This window comes from Rhinoderma darwinii, chromosome 6 (genome assembly GCF_050947455.1).
Source record: "Rhinoderma darwinii isolate aRhiDar2 chromosome 6, aRhiDar2.hap1, whole genome shotgun sequence".
NCBI lineage: Eukaryota > Metazoa > Chordata > Amphibia > Anura > Rhinodermatidae > Rhinoderma > Rhinoderma darwinii.
The window spans coordinates 132,362,150-132,384,230 of record NC_134692.1 but is presented as its reverse complement, the minus strand read 5'-3'; the positions used below and the strand labels follow the sequence as shown (position 1 = coordinate 132,384,230).

Genomic DNA, 22,081 nt, shown 5'->3' with positions numbered 1-22,081 from the left:
TTGCACACAGATCAGGCTTATCTTAGGATGCCAGTCACACGGTTACGTGTAGTGCACCATGCTATTAGATCAGACGGGCTGTCCAGCTCCTTCTTGGCAATGCATAAGGTAAAATCTGCATACGACCTGCAGATTTGAATGCAGAATTGTCGTGGATTTGCTGTGAAATCAATGACTGAAGAAGTTTGCAGCATGTGCGCTGGAGTTGTACTATGTTTTTTTTCGTTTTTTTTTTAGATTATTTACATTTTTATTTTTTATCTTTATCCACGTCCAGGTCTGAGTGACGAAGAAGATCAGAAACCAGTTCGACTGCCTCTAAAAGTACCTGTAGAAGTTCTACCGCGGAACAACCAGGCTTGGGCCCGTGTTCAAAGCCTGGCACAGAATCCACGGCTCAGGTATTACAAATGAAATTGTTACTGTAGCATTAGGTGTGGGTAACCTGGATACAATGGTAAAGTAGCTTATAAGGGGATTTCTACATTTTAAGAGAAGATGCCTCTTAAATTTTCTCCTTTTTGGGTTTTCTCCAGGATGATGGTCGAGCTGCACAGAAAGGTCTCCAGTCTTATTGAATTTCTCAAGCAGAAATGGGCTCTGCAGGAAGTTCGCATTGTATCCTTTTATTAAGAGTTATCGAAAGGATTGAGATATGTTGACTGCCCGGGGCTGAACATCACAGATATGGAAGTTTCGTCCTCCATATAAAGGTGCTTTGTCGTTTTCTGTGCTCAGTTACTATATTTTTAACAATTGTGTTTTTTGCTTTTTTTTGCTTTTTGTTTTTTTTTGTCTTAATTGCGCTTAGTTTCCTTCACCAATTTCTCTCAGAGGAAAAGTCTGGATGAACATCAGTTAGCAGATGTAGAGTCTCAGGACTCCAAGGAAGAACTTTATCTCTTCCCACCAGAAACTGCTCAGTTGTCTTCTTTACCAGGAGTGGCAAGGGTGGTCCATTCCAAAGCCTATTGTACCGTCCACTGGCAGGAGTCTGGCAAGTGCAAACAGAGTTCAAAGGACACCTACCTGCTACCTCCTGCTCAGATCCTTGGCATCCAAACAGGACAAGGGACAGCTCGGGTACAGCTTAAGTTCCTACGAGGTAATACGGATGCTAAACCAGGAAACCCAGTCGAGGTGCCCAGTAACGCCGCACCAGATAAGACGCAGAACATTGAGAATGGTTCGTTGGAGAATGTATCATCTAATGGGGTGTCAAATGGGCCAAAGACTCCAGACGAAGCCACTCCAGAGACTTTGGATACCTCTGTAAGTGGTGAGATATGTGGCTGTCCGCTTACAGATGTGGAGGAACTCTCGTTAATTGACCCTTTACCCCATTATTTAAAGTCTTGCCAAGATCTCATTGTTGCAGAAACTAATCAGACGGCTGATAATGTCGCTGCCTGTCCTCCGACCTCTCCAGACTCCGTCGTCAAACCTTCTGGAGACGTAGTCTCTCCAAGCCGAGAGAAGGTGGAAACTACAAACTCCCAGCAGGATAATTGCACTACACAAACTTCAGGACTGGACACTCAGGTGAAGGAGCAGAGCGGTTCATCCAAGGCTCCCAAAGAGAACTCCAACCAGCTCACTGAGCAGCTACGTCAGGAAGGCTGGAATCACCAGACTTCAGAAAATCTGACGCTAGCGGAGGTCTACCTCATGTTGGGCAAACCGGGCAAGTTACAATTGGAATATGAGTGGATGGATTCCAAAAAATCTGAGGACTCTGAATCCCCTTTAAACCACAAACAGAGACTCCTGAGCTGCCTTTTACGGCTCATAGCTACGGAGGTGAACCCCAAACCTGTAAGTGGTCATTTTATTTTTATATTTTGTTTCCTCTTCTGACAGTATATACTTTGAATCCCTAAAAATAACAATTCTGGAGCATGTTTTTCTTGAAACATTCCTCTTTTATTCCTCCTGGAAATGTTTGAATAAATTGACTACTGGCTGTTAGCAGTTGGGGTGTGTCCCTACACAGTCTGACACTGTCCAATCAATGCTCACAGTCTCGCTGTGTAGGGACATGCCCCTTTGACCAGGGGAATGCTAACGCCAAGTTGTCAATTTATAAAAAAAAAAATTGGAGGAATAATAGAGGAGCAGCAGAAAGATGCTCTAAAATGGCGATTTTATGTTGAATACCAGTATTTACTAATCTGTCAGGAGAAGTGATTGGTCCCTTTAAGGAGAATTTGGAAAGACTACAATTTGTTTTATTATTTTTAAATATAATCTGTCCTGCGAGAAGTTCCACCGTCATTACCAGTGCCCGTACCCAAGAGCTAACCCATTACAGCACTAGCGTAAGGTGCTACCGGTAGAATTTTGTTACATAGTCTTTTGGAAATTGCAGTTGAAAGATGCCCACAAATAACCTTCAGGGTATGTGCACACACACTAATTACGTCCGTAATTGACGGACGTATTTCGGCCGCAAGTCCCGGACCGAACACAGTGCAGGGAGCCGGGCTCCTAGCATCATACTTATGTACGATGCTAGGAGTCCCTGCCTCGCTTCAGGACAACTCTCCCGTACTGAAAACATGATTATACTACGGGACAGTTGTCCTGCAGCAAGGCAGGGACTCCTAGCGTCGTACATAAGTATGATGCTAGGAGCCCGGCTCCCTGCACTGTGTTCGGTCCGGGACTTGCGGCCGAAATACGTCCGTCAATTACGGACGTAATTAGTGTGTGTGCACATACCCTAAACAGAGCAGTGCATAGTCCTTTTCCAACTGGCTGATCAATAGGACCTCGTCCTCCACTGCTGGTAGTTTATACACGGAGCTATGCCCACGACCACCGAAGCCGCAAGCGTGCGCATCTCTCGCAATCTAATCCGCACGACAGGTTTTAGATGATGTACGGCTTTTGCCATGTGCTCATTATAATGGGTGTTTGATTAAAGGGGTAAAAAATTACACTACTAGGGTTCTTCTTTAAAGTTTTATGTATGCAGCCTGTCTGTAGACTGTGCTGTGTGGATAAGTTTATGTAAATCTGTGAATCACTTTGGTACCATTGAAAAATACCAGGAAAAACTTAGGGTTACGGAGGTGACAATTTGGTTGTCTTTCGAAGAGGGGGGGGGGGTGATTCGCCACTTAGGAGCCCTCTATTTGCCGGAGTGGAAAGCCGCTAAACTAGAACAACTTCCACAGATCCGGGCCGTAATGAAATGTAGGGCCCCATTCACATCATGTTTTTGCCATACATTTAGAGTATATGTTTGGAAAATCTCCCGACGTTTCCTTTGAATGGAGGCTACGATGTATAGCTGACAGTGGCATCCGTCGCCCAGAGTCTATTACGGCATCCGTTCCACATATACACCATGAGCTTTTCTTGACGTGACGGTAATGGATGTCATAATAGCCTATAGGTGGTGTATGTCACTGTATGGCCTCTATCACCCATATTAAGGCATCCGTTTAATGTAAAAGTTCATTGAATGCATACAGTGGCATTAGTCACCCACAGGCTCCTATGTCAAAAAAATAAAAACTTGTACCGCGTGTTAGGCCTCATGCACACGACCGTGCTCGTAATTACGAGCACGGCCGGCCACGGGCAGCCGGCCACTTTTGCGAGCCGTGCTCCCATTATAAAGCATAGCAGCACGGCCCGTAAAATGAAAAAATAGAACATGTTCTATTTTTTTAACGGCACGGGCACCTTCCCGTGAGAAAACGGGAAGGTACCCGTGACTAACAGAAGTCTATGGGCCCGTTATTGCGGATAACGGGTGTTTTTACGGTCGTGTGCATGAGGCCTTATACATTTTTTTATATATATATATATATATATACATATACAGGATTTGTATGGAATAGTGTAGTCTACTATGCTATTTAATAACACTTTAACACTTTTTTTGCAGTATATTGACGCATAATCGGTCCACGGAGGCCAAACGCACACTCTTTTGGCCTCCATTGGTGTAATGCAGCATGTATGCCAGGAGCTTTCCGGGTGTACATGCCAAACGTACATCACAAACTGGGCTTAATGCTACACGTCCCCTGTCCCCCCAGTAAAAGTGTGACCTGTGGCGATCCGCTTCCTTGGAGAAAGCGGTTATGAACTCTGCAGGGTATATAAATAATCCGGAGGCTTTAGTGACTCCCTCTGTTCACACTCCAGTCATACTAAGGGCACGTGGGCAAACATGGTGCATTAACTGAGCAGTGCCTATGGGACTCATTGAGCTCTACGAGAAACTCTCTTACAGTACACATGAACGATCAGAGCGATCACTTGGTTGACGATAAACATAAGGCTGTATGACCGAATACCTTTATGATCTGCCAAGTCTGCAGGGGGTTACTCGGGAGTGAGCGCTTATTGCACTGTGTACTCAGCCGTATACAAACAGTGATTTTTTTGCTCTGGGCAAATGTATCCCGAGCACAGGGAATAGGCAGATGAAGTAATTAGAGCAAAACTGTACAGCAAAGGGAATATAAACATGCAGCAAAGGTAGGACAACTAAAGATAATTCTGCTTTAAAGAAAAAACATCCTGGTGCATTTTGCATAAGTCTCTAGTACATACGAATACGTGAAACGCTATAATATACGCTATTAAGGGAAAGTGGTATCTCCCACACCTTCCAGCCGCCTGTAGTGCTCCCTTACCTCTTCCTGTAGAATCCTTTTCAGTCACCATTAAAATCCATCTACTGTTGTAAAGTAAATTGTAGACCGGGATGAGGGGGGGGGGATGCAGCTGCAGTATCTCTTCCTCAATGTGTGGGTAAGACAGCATGCTGTGAGAGGGGAAGGATGCAGCAAAGAAGACCTCTGATTTACTGAGAGCACACAGCTGTTACATCACTTCAGGAAAAGAGCACTCGCTTGGTAAAGAGAAAAGAATCCAAATGTGCAGGTTAGGCTGCGTTCACATCTGCCGTGGCTTCCGTTGTAGCGTATCCGTCAGAGGACCACAAGAACGGACGTTAACGTTTCACATCAGCGTTGGTTTTCCGTTGAGAGGTTCCGTTGGAGGTTTCTCAACGAAAAGTCGAACGGAAACCTTCGCTTCCGTTTGCATCACCATTGATATCAATGGTGACGGAAACATTGCTAACGGTTTCCGTTTGTCACCGTTCCGGCAACAGCGTAGTCGACTGAACCCTGACTGAAACAAACGGAAACCATAGGTTTCTGTTTGCATCACCATTGATTTCAATGGTGAGAGATCCAGTGAAACTGGTTAAAGTTAGTCAACTTTCTAATACACCTCTTTTCAATTTTTCATTGTTTCAAGATCTCTGCTTGCTGCCAGTACATGGGAGCATTTTAGTTTATGTCCAGAGGCTGAAACCTGTGCAGATCTAATACAATGAGAGTTTGCTACATTACACCCAGTCTAAATAGTCCTCTGTGATCTAAACCACTTGGACTTCAGGCAGTTACAATTTCCCTACGCTAATACATTGTAACCAACTATCAGGTTGCCAACTTTCATCTTTGAATATTCTAGAAGAATTGTAAATAAGAATGTTTCCATTCTTTGATAGCAAGCATAGGTTTTGGAAAATGGTGAGTGTTGAAACGCAAAATGCCCTCAAAGCTCGTGCTTGAGGTGTTAGATGTTATCAATGAGGGTCATATTGGGATGTCATTTTTATAAAGATTTTCTGCTCCACTTTTTGAATTATAATTTTTTTTTTTTTTATAGCCGCCACAGACTCCAGAAACAGTCTCCATTGCCACGTCCCCTATAAAGCTGCCAATCCAGAACCAGACCCTCACACCGCCTGGTAAAGTCATCACCCTGGTCTCCCACAACCCAGACTTCCTGAGGACGCAGCCTGCGCACATCCACTCCACCTTCTCTTCTACTTCTACCTCAGGTACCTGCAGGACAGGGGAGAGATTTGAGCTGCTGATGTAATACAACTGTAATGTTAGTCCGATACAATTGAAACAAAACTCCAGCTGTGAGAAGGATTTGCTAAGGACAGGTTTTCAGTCCCTGGATGTAAACGTTTTCCGTTCATTTAAAGCAAACCTATATCTGTCAGGGGTTAAAATACAAAGTATTTTAGCATTTCAGAACTTTTCATTTCAATTATAACTTAGGATTTATTTATATAAGATTGGAAAAATAAATGAGAGTTCTCTGCTTTTGTACAGTTCCTACATATACCTGACAACAAGCAGATCACAATGCGTCCACTTACTGAGACCCCCGGCGATCATCTGGAATCTTTCAGGAAGCCTAGCAATAAGTGTTCAGTTTCCCTGCAGCGCCACCCCAGGGGAGATTAAGCATTACAGTGCCAATTCATGTCCATGACTTTACTGTATAATGCGGACAGGACAGGTCCGACAGAGATGCTCTATGTATCCACTCTTCACTCTAACCATGAGGAGCCTGAACAGGGGACCCCCCCCCCCTCTTTTAATTTAGTTTTTTCTAATAGGAAATGGGTTCTCTAAATTAGATAATCCCTGTAATGAGAAGGCTTTACTGTGAACCAATACTTAGGAATGGATAAGGCAACTGCTTAAATAGTAATCCCTCTTAATGTTGTATTTTTATCACTCCCATTAGTTGCACTAAACTTTTCAGTTCAACTTTAGTTGCCCCGCCACCCTGTCGGTCGGGCTGTAGCGTGACATTTGCTTGGGGCTTTAGTTTGGATTGTAGGGAAGACATTGGAAGGAACCTGACTCTGCTATTCCATCGGCTATGGGGAAACCTTCTGATCACCTTAGATTAGGAAATTGCTATAAAGAAAGTATCAGTCATCAAAAAACATAACCATTTGCAAATCATGGCGTGATTACAAATATATATATATCTCATCTTGTGCTTGTGTCGTCTTCTTGGATGCAGGTTTCAGGAATCTTTCGCGGCCACTTCTATTTGGTGGTCCTTTGGGATCTGTGACAACCAGTAGTGATGGAGCAGTGTTTGCAGTTCCCACCATGCTTCCGCCCAACAGCCGTCATGCCAAGATCTCCTCACCCAACAAAGAGTCCGAGGTGGCAGGTCGCCAGCACTTGGATGCAGTTAGTGTGAGTATATTGCTTATGTACCGCCGACATATTCTACAGTGCTGTACAATCGCACCACTGCAGAAGTATTGGGCAAAACTGGAAAGCCTTACAAGCTCCGTTTCATGGACATTGAATGGAGATCGACGGCCGCTCGATTCAAGCTCCTTCTCACTGCAGGGGGTGCAGGATGGAGACACGGGATCCTCATGATCGGTGGGGGTTCTAGCGATCATGAATTTATTATCCTATCCTATTTATTACCTATCCATAAATTTATTACCTAAAAATGTTTCCTCGCAGAAATATGGCAATTATCCGCTTGTAATAGCACCCCCTGGTGTTCAAATATATAGGTCTCTGCACGTCATTCTAGAGGATGTCAGATGTGCATGAAGAGACGATAGAAGCAGCTTTTGCTCTTTCTGTCTTCTCTGATCGCTTCTACACAGCGCTCAATGAGCTTCTGTGGTCCCGTGATCCTGTGATGACTGGTCACATGATTGCTGGGATGCCGTTATTGGTCTAATGCCTGGTCTCATTAGACCCAGCACAGCCCCATTAGGGACTATAGTCATTACAAGAGGGCCGATATCCCCTGTAACTGGGACTCTTGTGCAGCCCCAGTTACAGTGGAAAAATAAGTTGTTTAAAGAGGCTCTGTCACCAGATTTTTCAGCCCCTATCTGCTATGATCGGCGCTGCAATGTAGATTACAGTAACGTTTTTATTTTTTAAAAACGAGCATTTTTGCCCAAGTTATGACCATTTTTGTATTTATGCAAATGAGGCTTGCAAAAGTACAACTGGGCTTGTTTAAAAGTAAAAGTCCAAGTGGGCGTGTATTCTGTGCGTACATCGGGGCGGTTTTAATACTTTTACTAGCTGGGCGCTCTGAAGAGAAGTATCATCTACATCGACTTACCTGCAAACGCCGATGCTGCTGCAGAATCAACTGTAGCCTTTGGTGCCGATGTGTCCTCGCTCATCTGACACGATGCAGGACCTGTGAGTGACGACACAGCGTGATCTCTCGAGAACACGGCTGTGTCTGCACGGTCAGAAGCTGGGCGTTCTGAAGAGAAGTGGATGATACTTCTCATCAGAACGCCCAGCTAGTAAAAGTATTAAAACCGCCCGGATGTACGCACATAATACACGCCCACTTGGACTTTTATGTTAAACACGCCCACTTGGACTTTTGCAAGCCTCATTTGCATAAATACAAAAATGGTCATAACTTGGCCAAAAATGCTCGTTTTTTAAAAATAAAAACGTTACTGTAATCTACATTGCAGCGCCGATCTGCTGCAATAGCAGATAGGGGTTGCAAAATCTGGTGACAGAGCCTCTTTAAGAAGAAAAAGTAAAGCCCCCAAAGGTCTTTTCTGACCTTTTTGAAGGACAGACCCTAATAATAAAAAAGTAAAAATAAACTAACAAATACACATAAAATACCCATCCAAAAAACGTTCCCCTCACCAATCACTGTGGTGACGCTAGCCCAGACTCAATTACCCTAAAATAGACGTGTAACATATCAATATTTACAGTAGACAATAACGATCACAAATAAAAGGTCTATTTTACGGTAAAACGATATTACCAGAAAAAATTAGCTGAAAAGTAAAAAAAAAGTATATATTTTTTTCTACTATTTTCAAACTATAAGCCTAGAAATTCTAAAATCGCGAAAAAGGATAAAAATGATACAAAAATAAAACCTGCATTGTCTATGAAAAAAAACATCGCAAAAACCACATTGGTAGCCCAACAAATAAAAAAAGTTCTAGCCATTTAACTAATGTGTCATAAAAATGGCTAAATGGTGGCTGGTCCTGAAAGCTCAAAATAGACCGGTCCTGAATCGGTTAAATAGAAAACGGCCCATCGATCATCTGATTGCTGCGGATCTGTCGAATCTATCCACTGGCGATCCAGTGTCAAGGGGGGGGGGGCAAGGCTGTGTCTGGCTACAAGGTTCTTTTCGGTGGCGTTTTCTTCTTTTGCCTTTCGTTTTTTTGGGTCAGTGGCGTTTTTTTTAGCAAACGGTTGGTTTGGCATTTTTTCATCTAGTTGGTGTTTTTCTCCAAAAGGCCTTCGTTGTTTTATTTTTTTTTTTTTTTCGCCTTGCCTCATCCAAAAAAATTGCGAAAGTGCCAAACTCAGAGCAGCACGGTAACTCAATCACATGATTTTGCAATATGAAAAGGTAGATAAATTCAGATTTCCGCTGGATTCCGAATACCAGAGAGCAGTGCATTGTGGGAGCTCAGGTGGCATGCACATAGTTAGGTCACATGATTGACCGCAGAATCGAGCTAAAGCGCTGTCTGGACAAAACGAATCCAGCAAGCGTTTAAAATAACTTTTAAATCCATGCAAAAACAGTAAAGCAAAGTTACACAACGTTTTATTTACTTTTTGAGTGTGATACGTTGTTAAAAGGTGGAATTTCACTTTAATTGCTATGTACACCTTTTTGTAAGTTGTTGTTTTTGTTTTGTTTTTCTTACTAAATCTGTTTTTGGTAATTATGTTTTGTTTTTGTTTTTTTTCTTTCAATTGACCATTATAAAAAAAAAAAATATTATTTTCGTTTTTCTAATACAGCTTCTATGAATCCTCTATAAATAGAAGCTGCGAATAAGGGATACATTGCAGCTGTATCGGAAAAACGAAATAACATTTTTAATAAAAGACAATTGTTAATACGCTTTTAATCACCTAGATCATAAATTTAATAGGTTAAAAAAAAGAAACCTACATAAGTTTCCATAGCCTTTTAAATCAGAAGTTGGCATAATTGCTTATTGGTCCCAGGAAATCCATATTATTTCCTCCACACTCCAGGTTAGCTTTGCTTTGTCTCCTAAAGCTGTGGCCATACGCTATATGAACGTCGGCTCAATTCAACAATTTTGGCGAGACCGGCCGAACATCTGATCTGTATGGGGTCGTCTCCATTCTCCCCGAAAACAGATGTTGGATTTCAACCTGCAGTGATCCTTTGTTCTCAAGGGATATTGCCCGTCACCAGAGGTGTCTGGCAACTGCTTATTCCTGTCTCCCCGTTTGACAATAGAGGCACGCTTAGCCGAGTGGAGCATGCGTATGTATTGGGGGGGGGGGGTAACTGTTGGCCAAACGAATGTTAGGCCGACCGTGATATAAGGTATATGGCCAGCTTTACTTCTAGAGCAGGATTACGCTGCACATCGTACTTCTCATGAATGAGTCCCGTGTTAATGTGAAAACTGACTTCATTCCTCCACTGGTAAAGAAATTCCCTCTTTTGTAAGTTTGTTTCCCTTCATGACACTAATCTCTTTTATATCTCTTCTTCTCCCTTCAGTCTGACTTTTTCTTACCGAAGCCCAAGAAGCCGAGAAGTAGACACCTGCGGAAACCTTTAGTTGTCCAGGTAAGCATTTCGGAGAGTGAATAAAATCCTCACATTAAATACACCCCGGCTCCCGGATACATTGCCATTGGGTTTGGGCATCTGTACCACGTTATGTACGACCACAAATATACAGAATCCAGGTAACTGGCGGGCAAAATTAATTATTAATAACACCAAGTTGCCAAAGGCAATTGAAGCTCATTTCCCAGATTACCCAATTGTTAGTAGGTGCATTAATAAAACAGAACTTTTATTAAATATTAAATTTTTTATAATTTTTAGAACTTTTTTATATTTAATAAAAGTTCTGTTTTATTAATGCACCTACTCACAATTTGGTAATCTGGGAAAAGGGCTTTGTTTTGCCTCTGTATGTTGCTCTGGCACAGCTGAGCTAGTGGGTACTATTGTGTATGGTGTATGTACCCCCAAAATGCCAACAGGGCCGAGGTTGAGACCTTCACTACTGACTACTTAGAAAAAGGACAAATTCTTTCCATTCAAGTGAAAGGGGCCGAGCTGCAATACCAGGCATAGCTGCTACTAAAATACTGAGCTGTGCCTGGAAGACAATGAGGGGGTCGCAGTGCTTTCCAGAGTGCCGCAGCCCCTTAAAATAGATGATCGACGTGGGCGCCAAAAGTCAGACCTTCACCAATTTAATGTTGATGACCCATACTAAGGATAGGCCATTAATTCTAAAGAACTGGATAACCCCTTTATAACGGTTTTCATTTTTATGTAAATAATATTTATTCACTTTAGAAAATGAAAAGTTCCACAACTTTCTAATATACTTTGTGTTTCAGTTAAGATATTTGTTTGCTGTCAGTGAATGAGAACAGTCTTGTTTATATTCAGAGGCTGCAAACAGTTATATAGCTAGTCCTGCTCTCAACTGAGAAGTGAATTCCATTGTATCCAGTCTAGGCAATGTTCTCGAGCTATACAGCCTGGTCTCCAGACTGATACATTGTAGCAAACTACCAGAGACTTGTCCAGCTTCTGCTGATGTATTTAGTTCCGAGCATTGCCTAAACTTGTCACCAGACATGTCACTATGAAGTTCCGCACTAGACAGTCATGGAGACCACTTTATCCGGTAATGTACCGTTGTAATATTAAAATGTCTGGTTTATGTTCCAATGTTTCTCATTGCTCCTCTTTTTGACCATTCATTTTGACGTTTTTCCTCACAGAGGACGCTTCTCCCGCGGCCGTCCGGCAATTCCTTCCCACATGTCTGCTCCTTCTCCATCCTCTCCAACTCTTCAGTCACAGGTAATGATGTAATAATCATGCGCCACTTTACATGTTCCCTATGAGGAACACCACGTTTATGGTATGCAATGACCAAAATTACGACCCTGCTGTCGGTTTCCTGGCAGAAGACAAGGACTCTGAATCAACAACCATAGCCGGAGCGCTAATCCAGAGCTTTTATGATAGACATAGATAGAAAAAATGATGATCTTTATATATATTTGATAATGTATATTTTAATTTGATGTACTATTATTGACCTCCTGTGTCCCATCCATACATTGCTGCCTGTATAGCCAAGACATGTAAGGATCATGTGCGGCCATTTGTTTAGTGAGGTCGGGGCCCTGCATGATCCAAGCAGTCAATCACGCTTTTATCGAATGTCTAAGGCCTTATTCACACGAACTGATTTCTTGTTAATGGGCTGCCCGTTTTAATAACGGACAGCGCACTGACCCATGCAATTCAATGGGGCTATTTACACATTTTTTCGTTGTGCATTTGTCCGTTGCGAAAATCTTACGACGTGCTTTACTGGTACGTTTTTGCAGAACAGACTCGCTCTTTGAAGTCTATGGGTGCATAAAGAAAAAACAAAACGGGCAGCACACTGACATCATACGTGTACTGTCTGGTTTTTTTGTTTGTTTGTTTTTTCACTTTTTCACTTTTTTTTCTGCATTTCTATAGCAAAAAACAAGGTGAAACTAGGAAGTGCTCGCAGAGGAAAAAAAACGGATGACACGGAAACCACGCGGACCTTCTTATAGGTGAAAAATGGTCCGTTTATTGCAGACGCAAATCTTACACGCTCGTGTGATTATTTACATCAGCCGGTCAGATTTGCGTCTGCAATAAACGGACCATTTTTCATCTATAAGAAGGTCCGTGCGGTTTCCGTGTTGACATTCCATAAGAACCCCTAAACTAGCGCTGCAATCCCTTCATTCTCAGGATCAGTGGCGGTCCTAGAGGTCAGACCCCCAGCAAACAAAGGGATGTCATTATTTGTTATTCCCTTGCATGACAAATTCTCTCCTGCTCAGCACAACATCAGATATAAGCTACTAGAGAATCAATCCTACAGAAGCTCCAGACCAACCTGGTGTCATCTTGTCCTGATATGTCATTACCGTGCCGGCAGGATCCTCTGGGTCATTGCAAAGTATATGAAATATTCTACTGAGGAATAGAAGTGATCATTTCTTGTTTCCTTGTTATTTTTTCGTTTGCCGCTGATGCAACATCTTTGTTTTTCTTGCAGGGCGAGGCTCCTTCAGACCCATCCACTCCACCCTCAGTAAAGCTGTTTCTCATCCCATTGTACCCAAAGGACTGGTAGCTCCGACCATTAATTCTTTATCAAGTGAGTCATTCGTATTCTTTCTCCTGGCTTTTCTATAATGTAAGGGGGCTAAAAGTTTTGGTACAACCCAGAGATATCCGGTTAGTTGCATGTGACATATGGCTGATTATTACACATACCAACTTACTATAACCAATGCTGCAGATGTAAAGCCTGAAGCTCTCCGGCCCCATTACAAAGGGCCCCTATATGTTATGTGCCGTGTTTAGTGCTGCTGTCCCCTAATGTGGGAGATGGACCCTTGGGCCCCCTCAGGTACTAGAATCTGGGTGTGACTGCTGCCTCTAAACCCCCTATATCTACACACCTGCAGTAAAGTTTTGTTTATTATGCAACTTTTTGCTGACGCAGTTCCCCAAACTTGAATAAGACCTTGATCATGGGGGGGTGACTATTTTTGGAAACTCCTCCGATCAACTTCTTCACGAGCATCTAAGTGAAGAAGGATCCTATCCTTATTTAAAGGGGTTTTTCGGGATTGATAAAAAGGGTCTGCACTTTTTTTTTTTTTTTTCCCCCAGAAACAGCGCCACTTCTCTATGGGTAAGACCATTAAAGTGAATGGGGGTTTGCTGCAATCCCAGACACAGCTCATAGAGAAGAGTGGCGCTGTTTCTGGCGGACAAAAACCAAACTATTTTATAATCTTGGACAACCCGTTTAAGCATTGCCTAAAAGGTTATTGACCAGAAGCAATACAACTACTTGAGGGGTAACGTAACTTTTACAAAGTAGTGACAGCACCGGCATAATCCGTTTTCTCTACTCTGTTTACGATGTCCAGCCCTCGTCCCTAAAAATCCTGCTTTTCTTTATAACCCTGTAGGTGCTATTGACTTGGCTGCTAAAAGTGCAGGGATTATCCCAGCATCTTCATTGCCGGTTCTGGAGACTGACGGCTTGGTAATTGGCCCCCTTCCCTCAGATGGTCTGACTGGCACTTTACCAGAGCCTATGGGAGAGATAACCAGGTGTGATCCTATACCAGCCGTGACTGTGTGTCCTGAGGTGAGTCTGTCCATCTTGAATACTCCCTGTCTTTAAACTTCGTAGGTTTCACAGTTCATTCCGTCTTATTGAATTATTAATATCACTGTATTCTTCCTTCTAGGTTCCTTTTATGTCTCTTTCCACAACCCCTGTGCAAGACGCAGCTCAGCCATTCCAGGTACAGTTCTCCCTCTCTGCATACGTGTAGTACCTATGTTAAAGGGAATGTGTCGCTAGAAAAAAAATAAATTTTTGTTAAACAGTTATTATATACATGATTAGACATTGTTCTAATTTTTTTCATTTTTTCACAAGTCAGGAAATATTATAAATTAGATTCTAATTTATAACATTTCCATGTGCTGGTCACTAGAGGGAGCAATTCCCAAAATTGCAGCATTGGCATGTGGTAAAGCAACCTATTTGCTTTATGCTGCAAATTTGGTGTAAATACACACTCGCTCTAGTGAGCTCACAGAATCCCCCCTCCCTTATCCTGGCTAGTGCCGGGAGAAAGGAGGGGGTCGAATGTTCAAACCACCTACACTGTGTGCTGCCATTTTTTGAGCGAATACACAGTGTAGTAGGCTTACATACAGTGGTTATAACACCAAACATACACAAACATACAGTGGTAATCACACACTAAAACACGAACATACACAGACATAACTTACCTGCTCCTGCCGCCGCTCCGTCCGCTCCTAGTGCTTGCTTCTAATCACATGTCCGTAAGCCGCGACCAAAAGTAGTCCTCTTACTGTCCGGCCGCGGCTTCCGGTTCACAAGAAAATGGCGCCGGACGTCGCTCGGCCGAAGACCTTCCATTTGGACTGTGTGGGAGCGGCGCATGCGCCGTTCCCACACAGACGGCGTACACCATAGTGAATGGAACGGCTCCCGTTTGCATTCTCTATGGGGCTGTATGTGCCGTATTCCATGTCTGTATGTGTCGTTAATCGACACATACAGAGATGAAAAAAAAAAATGGCAGCCCCCATAGTGAAGAAAAAGTTAGAAAAAAAAAAAACAGTAAAACACAAACACACAAATAAATAAAATGTATTTTAACCTACTGCTGGGACCCCCAACGTTCCCAAGAATGAAGGGGCTACAGCTCTGGTTCTCACTTCATTAGGGCTGTGCTGCAGTTCCCCTTACAGCCGATGTCCGGGAGCGCTGCTGCGTAGGAAAAAAGGGGCCCCTTCATTTGTGCGATCCCGGCAGTCGGACCCCCTCTATTTAGAGAGTGATGTTGCGTCTTCGCGATATGCCATCATTTTATGATATGAGTGAAGCCCTTGATGCTAGTTGAGCAATACTTTGTGCACGTAATCTTCTATACAACTATATGTGATCTCTGCTTTATCTTTCAGCCATCAACCATCTTGTCCATGCCTCCTATTTCTGAGAATCCTCTTCAGAACGGTCCCCCAGACGCAGCCATCTGCTCCCCCGGCAGTCCAAGCACTTGTTTCTCTCCCCCAAATGTCTCTTCTCTCCTGGACATTTCTCTGCCTGGCCCTCCTGATGATGTTCTGTCTCATGGGGATCCGGCAACGCACATCAGTGACTCCATCATTGAGATCGCCATAAGCTCTGGGCAGTACGGTGAGTTCACAGTAGAGGCATCAGTAATATTGGTTTTACTATACAATGGATTATCACAACCGAGGAGGTCCGGACATGGGCCAAGTGTGGTACCCAATTCTTCAGAGCATTAGCTCGCTCCCAGATTTCTGACTTTTTATAAAGCTAGGTGTCTTCTCAAGGAAAAGAAAAAAAAGCTTGCAGTGTTATTTATATTGTTTTTACATTGTGCTGATTTTTTTTTTTTTTTTACTTTTTGTTTTACAGGAGAAGCGGTTTCTCTTTCTCCAGGCAAACTCAATGAAAACTCTAAGAGTCTTCCTTCCCCCTCCTCAAGTCCTCATCAGAGTTGGATTGCCTCTCCCAGTCATGACCCTCAGTGGTATCCCAACGACTCCTCCGACTCCTCACTCAGCAGCTTACTCTGTAAGTACGGACTATGATGTAAACAGGGATTTCTGCTTTTATGTAAATGAAACATAATAATTATTTAACCCGTTAGTGACCGCCCCGTAGTGTTTTTACAGCGGCCACTGACGGGCTTTATTCCGATGCAATAGCCTTTTTACGGCGTTGCGTTGGAATAAATAAACAGAGCAGGGAGCCGTTAAATCTCTCCCCTACCAGAGGTAGCTGAGGGCCGGGTGCATCCCTCCTCGAACGGCCGAGATCGATATCAGAATCGATCTCGCTCGTTTAACCCTTCAGATGCGCCATTCAGTAGTAAGCGCCGCAACTGAGTGGTTTTGGAGAAAGGGAAGGAGCTCCATCTCTCACCCCACTGGCACCCTGCGTGTGATTGCAGGGTGTCGGTGTCTTCTATGGCAGCCGGGGGGCCTAATCAAGGCCCCCAGGTCTGCCTCAGTTAATGCCTGCTAGGCCATGCCTGAGGCATGGCCTAGCAGATGCCTGTACGTTTTGCACTGCAATACAGAAGTATTACAGTGTATTATAATAGAGATCAGACGATCGTATAGTGAAGTAAAGTACTGGTAAAAAAAAGTTTAATAAATAAAAAAAAATGAAAAACCCACTTTTTCCCCTTACAAACTGCTTTATTATTAAAAAACAAAACAAAAGTTACACATATTTGGTATTGTCGCGTCCGTAACGACCCCAACTATAAAGTTATTACATTATTTAACCCCCTCGGCAAACGCCGTAAAAGATGAAGTAAAAAACAATTCAAAAATTGCTGTTTTCTGTGAATCCTGCCTTAAAAAAATGTGATACATTTTTTTAAAACAGTCGCATCTACTCCAAAATGGTACCATTAAAAACTAGAAAAAAAAGCTGCATCAGCGGAAAAATAAAAAAGTTATGGGTCTTCAAATATGGAGACACAAAAACAGATAATTTTGAGAAAAAAAAAGGGATTTTACTGTCTAAAAGTAGTAAAACATAAAAATTCTATATCAATTTGGTATCGTTGCAATCGTAACAACCCGCTGAATAAAGTTGTGTTATTTATACCACACGGTAAAAAGTGTGGTGAAATTGCTGGTTTTTTTTTCTATTCCCCCTCCCAAAAAAGAAAAAGTTAATAAAAGTTATACAATTAATTATATGTCCCCCAAAATGGTGCTATTAGAAAACACAACTTGTCCCGCAAAAAACAAGACCTTATACAGCTATGTCGACGCAAAATAAAAAAGGTTAAGCTCTTGGAATGCGACGATGGAAAAGCGTAAAAAAATAACTTGGCCATTAAGGTTTAAAATAGGCTGATCATTAAGGGGTTAATGAGGTTATACAACTTTCCAATATACTTTGTATATGATTTCCTTTTGAAGATCTTTGCTTGCTGTCAGTGAATGAAAACCTTTTAATCCCATTCTGAACATATCCAACTGACAAACTGTAACGGGCAGTGCAGCTATACTAGAGCTTTCTCTTGTAACGAGCCGTATAGCTATTGGACAGGATCAGGATGGGCTTCTCAGCCTTTGGATTTAGGAATTCAAGAATGTTTCCATTCACTGATGGCAAGCTTGGATTTGAAAAACGATGATCAATTGATACAGAGTTTATATTATACAGCGAGTTCACTTTACTTGCATAAAACCAGTTAACCCCTCTGAGCTGATTATATACAGGATTGTTCTTGACTATTACTGGTATCGCTGCAGATATCCTGCCATTTATTTAAAAGGATTGTCCAGTCCCAAAAAATTGATGGCCTATCCACAGCATAGGCCATCAATATCTGATCGGTCAGGGTCCGAATCCTGGCACCCCCGCGATCAGCTGTTTTGAAGGGACCGCAGCGCTCGTACAAGTGCTGCTTTCGCCAACACACTTGTAGACGTGGCAATTCACCGTGTGACAGGTGATCTGCAGGGGTGCCAGGATTCGAACCATGACCGATCAGATATTGATGGCCTATGCTGTGGATAGGCCATCAATTTTTTGGGACTGGACAATCCTTTTAAATAAATGGCAGGATATCTGCAGCGATACCAGTAATAGTCAAGAACAATCCTGTATATAATCAGCTCAGAGGGGTTAACTGGTTTTATGCAAGTAAAGTGAACTCGCTGTATAATATAAACTCTGTATCAATTGATCATTGTTTTTCAGATCCAGGCTTGCCATCAATGAATGGAAACATTCTTGCATTCCTACATTTTGATAGTTAAAAAATAATAATAATAATAATGGCAGATCACCTGTCACACTGCATCGCCGCTGCTACAAGTGTGTCGGCGATTCACAGTGTGAGCAGCGAAAACAATTAAGGGGAAGCAGCGTTCCTATGAGCGCTGCGGACCCTTCAAAACAGCTCATCGGCGGGGAGGCCGGGATTCGGACCCTGACCGATCAGATATTGATGGCCTATGCTGAGGATGGGCCATCAATTTTTTGGGACTGGACAACCCCTTTAAATACATGGCAGGATATCTGCAGCAATACCAGTCATGATCAAGAAAAATGTCAACTAATCCCTATAATAATTCTCACCGATGGAACTGATCGTTTTGGTAACATAGACATATATGCGTTAATTGATTGTCTTTTCTGGCCGCTCCTTTACGGTTATGTTCATAGCCAGCTTTAGTAAATGTTTGCCAGGTTGTGAAGCGGTCGCTACATTTTTCTATTCATAATTTTGCTGGTGCTTTACTCCGCAGCGAGCTTTATTTCTCCAGAGAAGAATAAGAAAACCGCATCGGCAGCAGCAGGGAACCCCAGCGGCACGTCTCTTCTTGGTCCCAGCTTGCTGGATGGGAGCTCCAGAGATTCATTTGTGTCTCGTTCCTTGTCCGATGTCGTTGAGGTTTGTATATAACAATTTACAATAGTTCAGTGTTGAGTCCAGCACCTTGTGATCCCAAGTCTCAGTAATACCAGATCCTTTATGTATGAGTGTTGGTGTTCAAGCCACATGATCCCTCTTGGCCAATCGGAATACAGCTCGTGCCTTGGAACTCTTTAGTGGGTTGATTAGCGCCCATGGATATCATTTAAAGTGGTTGTCTCGTGAAGACAACCCCTGTCCGTATTTCCTCTATTAGGGAATATGGGCGTTCTAGAGGGGAGTCCCCGCTCGTACTTCTATGGGCCAGAACGGAGAGCCACTCTGTAAGAGTGGCTCCCGTTTTGGCGGACTCAAAATATGTCCATGTAGTACATGGACGGCCATTAATCTGAATGGCTGCCATGTAATACTACATTTCCCCTGCAGCAACCACTGGTAATGTTAAATCATATCACTAGGATTATGCCATTGTGATCAGTGTAGGCCTGACCTCTGTGGTCATTTTGTCAAGGATGAGAATGAAGGAACTGAGGATTCTTCCGTAGTCACCGGTACAGCGGGTGGCTGGGAGCGTTGTAGTGCAGGAACAAAAAGCATTGCTGGTGCTTAATCCTGAGCGTATCATAGCAATATACCATCCCTTTGTATGGTAGGAAAACCCCTTTCATCAGCCACCACTAGAGGGAGTATACGAGCTTACTGTTTATACATTGAAGGCAATTATGAAAACTTTACAGTAAGCTCCCCCTAGTGGTGGCTGCAGACTACCCGAATTTTATTAATCAACGCTGTTTATGCAGAGCTCTGTATCCGAAAAACAAAGCTCCAACTGCTTAAAAGATATATTAAGAAGTTCATCAACAGAATTATTGACCTAAAAATGACATGGTGTGAAAAGGTGCGTGTACGCTTTAAAGGGGTTGTCCGGGCACGGGGCAGTTTTTCATACTGATGACGTGTCCACAGGATAGGTCATGAGTAGATGATCGGTGGGGGCCTGACACCCGGACCTCGCACTGATCAGCTGTTCCGGCTGCCTCCGGGCACCGGATGTCTGTTCCGGAAGCAGATGACTCCGGTCACAGTCTATCGGCAAAGCTGCAGTAACCCAGCACTGGCCACCATACAGTCTGCAGAGTCCACTGCTTCTGAAACCGGCCACTGCTTAAAATCCAGTGCCCCAAGGCAGCCAGAACATCTGATCGGTCTGGGTGTCTGAGGCCCACCGATCATATACTGTCGACTTGTCCTGTGGATAGGTCATCGGTGTGATAAACCACCCTGTGCCCGGAAAACCCCTTTAAGGACCGTCTGGTTTCAGATACCCTATAAATTGAAAAAAAATTAGAACCTACCTACCACCTACTTCACTCCACCTCCAGGTCCGTTTTGTGTTCAATTTTTTTTAATGTTTTGTTTTTTATGTGCAGGTGGTAGACTCCCAGCTGGCTTGTCTGATGAATGAAAATAGCATAGATTACATATCTCGCTTCAACGACTTGGCCCAAGAGCTTTCTGCCACTGACAATGCAAGAAGGGAAGCGCTGTTTGAAGCCGGAGGCCCTGGGAATGGGCATCCCATACGTGACCTTTCTTAGGATGGCCCTAAATACACCTACAGAACTGTGTGATAATATGCTGAAAACTCTGGCTGTCTTAGGCAGCGCGCCCAGTCCTGGCAGCACAAGCTATACACTATATGTAATGCCCATAGGAATCCGTGTGTACCTGTTTTATCGGCCAGCTCTGTATAGATGTTTATGGACCTGTCCTGCTCATTGGGTGAAGATACGAAGCGTTGTTTTATAATGCAGTATTTAAAGTTCATGGTGTCACCGCTTGTGACCGCTTTCTATTGTCATCTGTGATGGCAGTTTGGGATGTACAGCAAGTGACTAGATGCAGTAAGTTCTGAGACCGTTTGATTACCATAGTCTGGATGTATAGGACGGTAACCAAACCCCCGCAGTGACGGCAGATTACAGCCGCTTTGTACATAAGGATCTGGGTTATGTCCTCTGGAAGATTTTTATTATGGAGCATCATACATCTGCTAGCCTTGGAACAATCATTCTGTTTATTGGACCCGTAAAGCAAATCGCTCAACTACACAATGCATTACTCTGCCGAAGAAAATAAGCCATAATGAATCGGACTTCATCGTGGGCTTGGTGCAAAATATGCAATTTCTTTCTGTGTTGTGTTTTTGGTTTTTTATAATTTTTTCTCTGTTCTTTGTTTTATATGGAAGCAAAAAATCTAATGTGCGGTCTTGTCCGTGAATGACATTCAGGGGTCATGTGCTATAGGGCATGGGAAAGCTGGATGAGAGGGTTGCCCTTTGAGACCTCCCTCTAGTCTCTAGCACTGGAGGACCTCACATCCTTTAAGATACCAATTGATTTAAATTGGTTGAGTGTTAAACCTAGTGTTTCCTGCAGGGGCGCTGTCCGTAAGATGAGCAATGACATAGTAGCTGCCCATCTGACTCTGGTCTAGGGAGGAAAGTTTCCTCTTTATTTACAGTGTTTGTTCTTGAGAAAGTTGTTGGTTTGCTGGGAACCATGTGGTTATAGATCGAACCGCAGAATGATCGCCAGTCCTTGTAGCTGCGTGCAGACTGTGAACACTGTGGTTATGTCAGATTAAGAATCAGAGGCTGGAAATGTTGCAGAATAAAGATTATTCTAGATTATTGTGAACTTTTATATAGTCCAGTCAAAGATTTATCCACGTTACCATGTCCAAAAGACACTTTGCAGGGACAGACTTGAGACTTGTCATTTCTTCCCTGTAGCGATGGAGTCCTATCCGTTCTATAATGGGGTCATATGTTCTAGATGCTGAAGGGTCATCCTCCCAATTACTTTTTCGGGCTCTTAAAGTGCCTCTTTACTTGAAGAGGTCCAGATAGCACGCTGGGCAGTACCGTTGCCATGGCAACCGTATAATGCCCGTAGAGTCTTGTTCATTGGTTCTATTAATCGGATCTGTGCACGAGACTCCTCGGGGTTCGTCCATTTGCCTCAATAACTATACTGCCCAATATGTCATCTGCGCCAGTGCACCCGGTGTTAGCGCAAGCAAAATGAGACATTAAGTCTAGGTCTAATGGGCGACTTTGGCTGAGACACTAGTCGCTCGGCCAAAAATCCCTGTGCGAACGGAGACGCAAAAAA

At 43.2% G+C, this 22,081-nt stretch overlaps 1 protein-coding gene across 3 annotated transcripts in view; it reads left to right on the top strand.

Annotated features, from left to right (window-relative positions):
- The window catches only part of CRAMP1 (cramped chromatin regulator 1), a 41,477-nt gene extending 19,873 nt beyond the window's left edge, over positions 1-21,604 (top strand). For all 3 annotated transcript variants that reach the window (XM_075830381.1, XM_075830380.1, XM_075830379.1), the window contains exons 8-21: positions 278-401; positions 537-618; positions 835-1,815; positions 5,701-5,875; positions 6,865-7,046; positions 10,381-10,449; positions 11,631-11,712; positions 12,962-13,063; positions 13,890-14,071; positions 14,175-14,231; positions 15,430-15,664; positions 15,911-16,069; positions 18,775-18,920; positions 20,333-21,604. In XM_075830381.1, coding sequence (XP_075686496.1) covers positions 278-401; positions 537-618; positions 835-1,815; positions 5,701-5,875; positions 6,865-7,046; positions 10,381-10,449; positions 11,631-11,712; positions 12,962-13,063; positions 13,890-14,071; positions 14,175-14,231; positions 15,430-15,664; positions 15,911-16,069; positions 18,775-18,920; positions 20,333-20,500 — 2,744 coding nt within the window. In that variant the 3' untranslated portion in view covers positions 20,501-21,604. The remainder of the gene's footprint in view (positions 1-277; positions 402-536; positions 619-834; positions 1,816-5,700; positions 5,876-6,864; positions 7,047-10,380; positions 10,450-11,630; positions 11,713-12,961; positions 13,064-13,889; positions 14,072-14,174; positions 14,232-15,429; positions 15,665-15,910; positions 16,070-18,774; positions 18,921-20,332) is intronic.
- Positions 21,605-22,081: the final 477 nt, after the last annotated feature.